Below are 10,292 nucleotides of genomic sequence, written 5' to 3' on the forward strand. Positions count from 1 at the left end.
AAACTAAGAGAAGTTTCTTAGTGTAAGTGAGGCTATGAGATTTTACCTATGCATTGTACAAGTATCTCTTGAATAGAGATTTTACCTATGCATTGTACAAGTATCTCTTGACATTGTTATATTGACAATTTTTATGATAATATGAATAGTATGAGTCATGTGGTGTCTATTGGATTAGGTCACATGTTATGATAATATGCATAGTATGAGTCCTGTGGTGTCTATTTGATGAGGTATCACTTTCTGTGAATAATGTTGGTCTTGTTAACTATATGATGAGGTCTTACCTTGATATGCATGATGTTGGTCTTACTTTTCATATGATGAAGGTCCTACTTATGTATGTAGTTGAGTATGGTTGTCATGTGTATGCATATACTAAATGGTATGCTTGTAGTCCCCTTGTGAGTTTACTATGTATGTGGTTTTTGGACTTCACATGTACATTGCACAAGTAGGCTTGGGTTGGGATTGTGAGTTAACTCGTATGATGTTAAATAAAATGAAGTACAAGTATTCTATTGTTGACTATTACTTCTTATGATGTTGTTGGTAGTGTTGACTTACATATGGTTTTGAAATGAGTCTTATATATGGTTTATGATGTATGTTAGGTCATATATAAAGTATTTGTTTCATGATATGTTGTACTTATGTGAAAGTGTGGTTTTAAGTCAATGAAGGTTGTATGAATGTTGAACTTGGTGATCTTAAAATGATTCTTGAGTGTTGGTAGTGGACTTAGATACTATTCATGCATTGCACCATGTTTTCTAGAGGGTTACTTTGGGGTAAAAGACTTACATTAAAAAGGAAGATTATGTTATGAAATGATAAATGAGCTTTAAATGAATTATATGACTGTATGTGATGTTATGAATAGTGTCTATGCCTATATTATTAAGTATATGATTTATATTATGTTTATTTATTAATGTTTTGATGATGTTTTTATAAAAGGTATGATGCATGGTTTTCTAACCAAATGTCCTCTTTAAATGCATTTTTTTGCATGGTTACAATAATTAGTGAATTCTTGTACTAATACTATTCTTCTTCATTTTTTTACACAAAGTGTAGGTAATGGATGCTTAAAGGTGTCTCTAAAGTGAAGGGCTTGATATATGTTTCCCAAGCCGAAGAAAGAGATCCTTATGATTCATGGATTTCCTATGTCCTGTTTATGTTCAAAGTTATGTAATAGCTTAATTATTGTTATATATTGAGAAGGGTCATGTCTCTATTCTATTTTATTGATGTTGAGTCTAAGATGGAAAAAGAGACTTAGAGTCTAACTATGTATTATGATATTTCATATATATGAAGTGAAGTTTCTAGCATACGATGTGTTATGAAAAGTTTTAAATTTTTCGCTAAATTCATATGACAATGCGATGAATGATGTCTATGGGCTTGAATAAGAACTTTTAAAGGTCAAGTACGCCATGTTACTAATACGGGGTGCTCCCCGGTCGTGACAAATATGGTATCGATCATGAGGTAATAAAAGTGGTTTTAGGGTTCAAAAGTCTCATATTACCACGTCTAGTAGAGTAATGTTCATTGGTGGTGAGTCACGATACATCTATGAGCAAGAGGCTATAAGACGATAGAGTTTCATTTTTTGCACTACTCTTATGTTGTGCTATAAATTTTAACTCTATATGATCTTTCTGTCTTATATTTTCGTGTCCATTGGTCTTTTAGATTTGATTTCTTGGATGAGATTGTATATCTGTGCTTGAGGGAGAAAAAAGTGATTTTAATGCTTACTTGGTTTATGGTGTAAAAAGTATGTGTGAAGGTGAATTTTGAATATATGTTAATGTGGTGCCATTTATAACTATATATGTGGTTTATGAGAATGATATGTTATGTGAAGATTTGTTTCATTATATGGTTATAACTTGCTAATAGTTGTTATGGTTGAATGGAGCTCCCTTAGAATGATAGATTGATATATGACATGATACGATGAAAATATAATTCTTTGGTTTAGACTTGAAATGCTTTGATGACTCCAAACGTGCATATTAATCTCTCTCTCTTCAGACGCTCCCGCCTACTCTTACAACGGCTACAGAAATATCTGAAACGCGCGCTGCTGCGCTGGCGCGTGCGCCGCCGGTGGACCTCCAAAAAACACAAGAAGAAAGCCAAATGGGGAGCCATGAAGATGGCAAAAAACCCCAGTATGGCACGCACTATGATTCATCTCTCAATTCCTCGAATTCAATAGATACAAATGTGAAGAATGCTGCGTTTCCAGAGGAGTTTGATCGAGAACGAGAAAATATTTCCCAGGGTATTTCTGTGTGGAATCGAGGAAAATCGATAGTGGAACTGGATAATACTACTCACGATCTATTCCACTTTACCAATTGAAAGGAATCGAGAAATGAATTTGGTGAGAATCGTGAGGGAATCGCCTGGGCGGCAAACTGAAATTTGAGCAACTTCGAGCCAATGTTGTAATGTATTGAGTACTGGGGTTTACCCCCCTGTTGATAAGGAGCATCCCATTGAAATTTCAAGCAAAAGAGACGGGGGAATTGCCGGTGTGAGAAGTCCAGCGTACGAGAAGCTCAAAACACCTGAAACCATGGAAAATCGATAATGGGGACTAACTTTCAGTCTATTGACGTTCACTTAGCAGATTCTTCTAACAATATTGAAGGAAGAAACAACTTCAACAACAATTCGTTATCCCACTATGATTCTACACTCAAACTGCAACAGGGGAGACAAGATAATGAAGAACATGAATCTGTCTCTAGTCGAAATGCAGAACAACACAATGTGTGGGAGGTTCAAGCAATTCGAACACCAACAATGGGAGAAGGAAGCAAGACACAACCTGGGGGAAATTTGATTGAGAAAACAGAATACTACCACCAACAACATGAAGTTGCATACAGTGGCCTCATCGAATGCTGAACAATCCTCAAACTTTTCCTTTGGAATTACAGGTAACTCATCCTATCTAACTCCTCACATTATTGTTGATGCTTCACAGGTCAGGCCAAATGAAAATGACAAGGGAGAAGAGAAAGGACAAACACAGCCTCAAAGGCAAGAACAAGCAAGTCACTTTGCAGGCATGGAAATGCACCAAAGAACAAATGATCAAAGGAATGCTGCAAATGGTAAGGAAAGCCAACAAATTCACAAACCAAGATCAACTCAGGCCCAAAGACAGGAAAACAATCAACAAGGAGAAACAAATTCAGCAAATCAAAGCAACAGGACAACCATGAATTTCCAAAGCAATTTCCCAAAGATCTTCAACAACTTCACTAGGTATGACCCTAACTCTCAAATAGATAGAAATAAACAGATGAACAATGCTGCGCAAGGAAATGCTAGACCTCCTAACATCCAACAACAAGGGCAAAACATTAGTAACAATGTTAAAGAAGGTAAAATTTCAGAACCTTCTCTATACACTGTTGTTCAATCCTTTGCAGCCCGCCTGAGGTATAATCAGTCTAAGAATGAGATCCCAATTGTGTTGAATGACCCCATACATACTACTAGACAAGGCTATCCTGCTGTGCTCTTAGATGAAAATGACAATTATGTGAAATTGGCTGAATGTTGTAAGTATACACTTGTGGGAAAATTCACCAATACAATGCCTAAAATGGAGTTTATTAGAAAGAGCTTTACCCTTCAAACTCCACTTACTGGAGGGGTGAAGATTACTCACTTTAACTCTAGGCATGTGTATATTGATCTTGATAATGAATTCGATTATATAACTGTATGGAAAAAATTGAGGATGACTATTGAAGGGCAGTTGATGAGAATTTAAGCTTGGACCCCTGATTTTACCCCCAAGGAAGAGACTCCTATTGTTCCTATTTGGGTTGTTGTACCAGGCTTATCATGGCATTGTTATAATAAAGTTCTATTGACTACTATCTTGGAATCTATCGGGAAGGTCTTATATCTAGATTCTCCGACTTCTCAAAAGACTAGAGGTAGCACTACTAGGGTGAAATTTCAAGTTGATCTCACTAAGAAAAGGCCTGAACATGTATGGTTGGGATTCAAAAATTCAGACCCCAACAAGGGGAGATGGTTGAAGGTTCAATACGAAGGTATCCCCGACTATTGTATGTATTGTAAACATCAAGGGCATATGGACTATGATTGCACTATAAAAAGAAGAGATGAAGAGGGTTAACAAGAGGAAAGAAATGGAGTCTGAAAAATAGATAAATCAAGAGGAGATCAGCATGAAGGTGGAGATGTAATAGAGGAAAATGTTAAGCAAAATAAAAAAGGAAACCACCAAGAAGGAAAAAAACAAGAGACCAGAAATCAGGGTGAAAGAAATTATGTTCAAGAAGTTTCAGAAAAAGAGGAGCAGTGGCAGATACAAAGAAGAAAACAATCAAAAAACTTGGAGCAAGTTCAACCCAAAACAACATGGAGAGCACACTCACCACAACACAAGAAAGTCATTGATGACAGCCAGCAGGCAGCAGGCATACCTCCTTCCATTACAACTCATAATGTTTATAGTGACTTAGAAGTGCAGGAGCAGGCTGTTCAGGAGCTGCAGCTGGACACATCAGGAAAGAAAGGTGCTGCAGACAGCAATATCCAACTAATCCAAGAGCCAGTTACTGCATCATCACCAACAACACAAACAACAAATGTCCAAAACCTGCACATGGACAATTCAGAAAGGAAAGGGGATGCAGACAGTGATACACAACAAAATGAAGAAACAAATATTGTTTCACCATGAACAAATCAAAGAACAAACCTGCAGCAACATCAAACACAACTCACACAAGCCAATAATAACAAGAGAACAGGTTTTGACTTATCTCTCCCCACACCCCAGCAATCCCCTGTAAATGCTGCTGATAATATTGTGAATGTTGGGTTGGCTGTTGAAGTTGATGGAGGTATGGATGGAGGGTGTCAGGAGAAGCCCACTAATCTACAGGATGAAGGTATCCAAAGGGGGCGGTGGGAAAGAAACTCTGGTTTTTGATCACTTGGACCATAGGAGAGACCTTAGAGCCGCAGAAAATAAGTCTCCAAATTCCAGCAATCAGGGGCAGCAGAAAAATTCAAGTCAATGGCAAAATTATGAGGCTGATCAGAGTTTGAAAAGAGCTGAAAATCAAGAACCTGGGGGTATAAATGCTGCTGGAAATCAAAAATATACTATTAATTTTGAGAATCAGCAGCAGGGAGATAAAACTCCTATCGAAAAACAAAACAATAGATCACAAGGCATACCTAGCAAAAAGAAAAGAGAAGCAATTAAAAGAAGAATTCAAAGAGCGGTAGGTTTGCATGGTGATAATGAGCAGATTCAAAGAGAAAATAAATCTCCAAAACAGTGCCATGACAACTCAGATTATGAAGTTATAAATTTAGAAAATGGATTTGACGAAGATATTCAATCTCTCAATGAAAAGGAAGGAGAAGAGGAAGAGGATGAAACTAGTGCACAGTTGATCAACGCTTTTGGTTCTACTTTCCAAAGTGAGTTTGAGTCTAAAATCCATGAAGTCACTACTCCACAAGGTTTATCTCCAAGGGGTAGAAAGGAAGTCAGACAATATAACAACACCGTCACAACAAGCACATCTGCTAATACTAGTAGATTCAACACCAGGTCACGAAGTAAAGTTTTTTAATGATCAGTAAAATATGTTGGAATGCTAGGAGCATCAACACCCAAGGCTCTTTGGAAAGACTCCAAAATCTCAAGAAAATGCATAATTTGTCTATGATTGCTATTCTTGAACCGTTTGCAGATAACTGTCAAATCAACAAATACAAGCTTCTTTTGTCTATGGATAATGCTCTTTGTAATAATAATGGCAAAATTTGGCTTTTTGGACCAATGATATGGAATGTGATATTTTGGAAATTCATGATCAACATATCACTTGTTGGGCCAAACATGTTGAACACAATGAGAAATTTATTTTTTCTCTTATTTATGCTAAGTATAAGGAACACTTAAGAAGACCTCTTTGGGGAAGACTTTATCATATCTCCAATATGGATAACCCATGGTGTACGATTGGAGACATTAATGTCATTACGTCAACTGATGAAAAAGATGGTGGCATACCCTATAATATGAACAAAAGTCTGGAATTTATTGATATCATTGAGGCTTGTTGTATTATGGACATAGGCTACAGTGGTCAATATTACACTTGGTGTAATCAAAGATCCGGTGAAGCAAGATTGTGGAAAAGATTGGATCGAGCCATGGTTAACGATAAATGGTTGGAATGTATGCCACAAACTACTATCTCTCATCTTCCTGCTGTTGGCTCGGACCATTGCCCTTTATTAATGGAAATGGAGGTGAGAATATCCCAAAAAGTAAAATATTTTAAGTTTTTGCACTGTTGGACTGAAAATGAAAATTTCAAGGATATTGTACAAAGCTCTTGGCAAGAGGAAGTAAGTGGTGATCCTATGTGGAAACTTCATCAGAAAATGAAGAAATTGGCTTCTACCTTGAGTACATGGTCTAAGAGTGAATATGGCAACATCTTTTCAATGGTGATAGATTTTGAAGAACAGGTTAAAAAAGCGGAGGAGAATGTCATACAAAATAATTCAGAGGAAAACAGAGCAAGATTTCATCTTATTAATGCTCATTACATCAAATCCATGAAGTTGGAAACTTCCATACCCAAGCAAAAAACTCAGCTCCAATGGTTCAAAGAAGGGGATACCAATTCCAAATACTTTCATTCTATGATGAGAGGAAGGAGAAGGAAGTTGTTTATCCACAGAATTTGCACAGATGAGGATACTTGGATACAGGGAGATGAGAACATTGCAAAAGAAGCTTGTATGTAATTTCAAAATATTTTCACTGGGAAATCTGACAGAATCAGTGAGGAGGTTCTTGACTGTATTCCCCGAATGGTTACAGATGAGTAGAACCAACTTCTTCAACAAATGCCTAATATGGAGGAATTATAAAAGGTTGTTTTCTCCATGAATCCTAACTCGTCTCCAGGTCCGGATGGGTTTGGAGGGAAATTTTATCAATAATGTTGGGATATTATTAAGGAAGATGTTCTAAAGGTTGTGCAACATTTATTTTGTGGAAATATTTTGCCTAAATATTTTTCACATGCTTGTCTTGTTCTTCTTCCTAAAATTGATCATCCCAATAAATTTTCAGTGTTCAGACCCATCAGCTTGAGTAATTTCTCCAACAAAATTATTCCCAAGATATTTTGTTTCAGATTAGCAGGTATTTTACCTCAGTTTATTTCTGAGAATCAGTCGGGATTTGTTAAGGGAAGAAGTATCCCGGAAAACATTATGTTGGCTCAAGAGATCACTCATCGTATCAAACAACCCAATAAAGGTGACAATGTGGTAATCAAACTCGATATGGCCAAGGCATAGGATAGAGTGTCATGGTCGTATACTTGTTTGGTTTTGCAAAAAATGGGTTTTGGTGAGAATTTTATTGACCTTGTGTGGAGAATAATGCGCAACAACTGGTATTCTGTTATTATTAATGGGTACAGGCATGATTTTTTCAAGTCAACAAGGGGTCTCAAACAAGGTGATCCGTTATCGCCGTCCTTATTTATTTTAGGGGAAGAGGTGGTGTCTCGGATGCTTAATATGCTTCATCAACAACAGCATTACAAGAATTTTCAAATGGAAAGTAGAGGGCCACAGATTAATCATCTCAGCTTTGCGGATGATATCATTATCTTCTCTTCCACCACTAGAGATACTCTCCATATGATTATGAAAACTCTTGCCACATATGTGTCTGTCTTAGATCAACTCATAAACAAAGACAAGAGTCATTTCATGGTCCCATCGAACGCCCCCTGAGGTCTTCAATGTATTTGGAGAAATCACAGGCTTCACTCAGAAAAACAGTCCCATTATCTAACTGGGGTGCCCCTTGATATTGTTGGTCAAAGAATCATTTACTATTCAGATTTAGTCGCAAAGATCACCAAAAGGATCACGGGATGGCAATCAAGGATTCTTAGTTTTTGTGGGAAGGCTACTATGATCAAACATGTTCTACAATCCATTCCTATCCACACAATGTCAACTACCTTTCCTCTTAAAACAACTATCCGGTATATCAAGAAAGCCATGACAGATTTATTTTGGGGTTGGGACAAGGAAAAAAGAAAGTATCATTGGGCCTCTTGGGATACGATGTGCCTTCCTTTGGATGAGGGAGGTATTGGTATAAGAGGTCTTGAAGATGTGTGTGTTTAATTACAACATTAACTGTGGTGGATTTTCAGAAGCAAGGAGACATTATGGGGTCGATTCTTGAGAGTAAAATACTGTCAAAGGGCTCATCCAGTAGCAAAAAAACTACGCACGGGGCAATCTTTGGTTTGGAATTTTATGATGAAAAATAAAGCCATTGCCGAATCCCAAATTCAATGGAGAATCAACTCTGGCATCAGCTCATTTTGGTGGGATGATTGGTTAGGAGATGACCCTCTTACTCCTCAATGCAATCATATCACGAGCCTAAACAACACCACTATTTCTCCTTTTCTAATTAATGGAAGTTGGAACGAAACATTGCTTCGACAATGGGTTCCTCCATTACTGATTTCAAAAGTTTTGAATATTGACATTAAGTTTCAGGAACACATGCTGGACGAGAGAGTCAGGAAAACTTCTGAGAAAGGGCAGTTCTCCTGTGCTACTGCCTGGGAACACATTCGTCATAGGAAGGAGAAAAATAATTGTAGTAAGAACATCTGGCATAAGTTAATCCTGTTTAAAATTTCTTTGTTAGTGTGGAGGACATTGCGTTGTAAGCTCCCCACTAACGAAAGAATTATTAAATTTGGGAGGGAGGCAGCCCAATGTTCCTGCTGTTACAGCCCTGGGGAAGACACCATAGATCATATATTTGTAACTGGTCATTTTGATAACAATATTTGGAGGTTCTTTTCTGCAGCTGCAGGGCTGCAAAATGAGCACTCCACAATTCACACACTACTGCAGAAATGGAGGAACCTGGCGCAGGCAACTGATTTGCAGAAGCTGGCAACCAGGGTGCTGCCAGTCATCATTCTCTGAAATCTCTGGAAAAATCGCTGCGCATCAAAATACGGAGCAAAGAAATCCAACACAGCTCGATTAAAATTCCTCATAGTCAAAGACTTCAACCATCTCCTCAACACAACCTATCCATACATCGAATGGCCTCACAATTGGAACTCTCTTATCGAAATGGTGACAAGTTACAAACATGCTATTATGGTTAAAGAAGTAACGTGGGAGAAACCTCAACAACCATTCCTCAAGCTCAACACTGATGGGAGTGCCCTTAACAACCCCGGGAGAAATGGAGGAGGAGGAATAGTAAGAGATTATCAAGGTAATATGATATATGCATTTACTATTCCTTTGGGTATTGGTACCAACAACCAAGAGAAAATTCAAGCAGTTAGCCATGGTTTAGATTGGTGCATTCAACATCGATATAGAAAAATACACTTGGAAGTGGATTTAGAATTGGTCATTCATTTGCTTTCGAATCAAACCAACTACCCATGGAACCTACAACCATACATCCGGGAAATCCACAGAATAGTGCATCAGTTGGAAAGATTCAAGATTACTCATGTCTACAGGGAGGCAAACAACACGGCTGATCGGCTATCCAAATATAGTCACAACACAGACATTGTTCAACACTTTTACATCAAGGATCAATTACCTACTCTTGCAAGAGGAAGCTTCATTATAGAAAAACTTGGCATGGCTAATTTCAGGAGAAAGAAATTGAAAAGCATCAAGAAACCTCCATGATCTTCTCTGTTATGGTATAGTTCTTATATCGTTTTTGGTTAGGAGCCTATTCACTTAGACTATGCTATTTGGTAAAGTCTCGTTGAATAGGATACACCTTTATTCTCGTCTTACTCTTGTAAGGGGAGAGTCTCCCTTATTTATGTTTCCTACATATTTTGTATTGAGAGGAGTCCTCTCTTCTAGGTGCTTAGTATTTTGGTTTCTCTTTTATTGTAAGGGGATGAGTCGAACTTCCTTTTTAGGAAAGTTGACTTCTGAACCATCTTAGGATCGGAGGTAAGGTTTATGCCCCCCTCCTTGTATCTTTTACTTTTATTAATGTTAAGGCCTGGGGGTGTTGCTCAGCTCCTTACCCCCCCAAGGGTACTTAAAAAAAATGCTTTGATGGTATGTGATAAATAGATAAAGATTCATGTTGCCTTTATATAGGTGAATGATTTAAATGTCACCCTTGTATATGTTTAAAG

General features: G+C 37.6%; 2 protein-coding genes across 2 annotated transcripts; both read left to right on the forward strand.

The window, feature by feature from the left end:
* The first annotated feature begins 2,616 nt into the window (after nt 1-2,616).
* LOC112942217 (uncharacterized) lies at nt 2,617-4,759 on the forward strand. Its single transcript, XM_026033058.1, has 4 exons — nt 2,617-2,917; nt 2,970-3,599; nt 3,882-4,103; nt 4,221-4,759. The coding sequence occupies exons 1-4, from the start codon at nt 2,617-2,619 to the stop codon at nt 4,757-4,759; spliced, it is 1,692 nt and encodes a 563-aa protein (XP_025888843.1).
* Nucleotides 4,760-9,240: 4,481 nt separating this feature from the next.
* LOC138338520 (uncharacterized) lies at nt 9,241-9,822 on the forward strand. The gene has a single exon (XM_069289488.1). It carries the CDS (start codon nt 9,241-9,243, stop codon nt 9,820-9,822), a length of 582 nt encoding a protein of 193 aa, XP_069145589.1.
* The last annotated feature ends 470 nt before the right edge of the window (nt 9,823-10,292 follow it).

The sequence above is a fragment of the Solanum lycopersicum genome, chromosome 9 (genome assembly GCF_036512215.1).
Source record: "Solanum lycopersicum chromosome 9, SLM_r2.1".
Lineage (NCBI taxonomy): Eukaryota > Viridiplantae > Streptophyta > Magnoliopsida > Solanales > Solanaceae > Solanum > Solanum lycopersicum.

Excerpts from the sequence above, each read along its gene's own strand:
- LOC112942217 (XM_026033058.1), top strand. The coding sequence starts at position 2,617 with ATGGGGACTAACTTTCAGTCTATTGACGTTCACTTAGCAGATTCTTCT. Across the intron at positions 2,918-2,969 it reads ACAACATGAAGTTGCATACA|GTAACTCATCCTATCTAACT; the intron begins GTGGCCTCATCG and ends TTGGAATTACAG. Across the intron at positions 3,600-3,881 it reads TGTGAAATTGGCTGAATGTT|GCTTATCATGGCATTGTTAT; the intron begins GTAAGTATACAC and ends TTGTTGTACCAG.
- LOC138338520 (XM_069289488.1), top strand. The coding sequence starts at position 9,241 with ATGGTGACAAGTTACAAACATGCTATTATGGTTAAAGAAGTAACGTGG.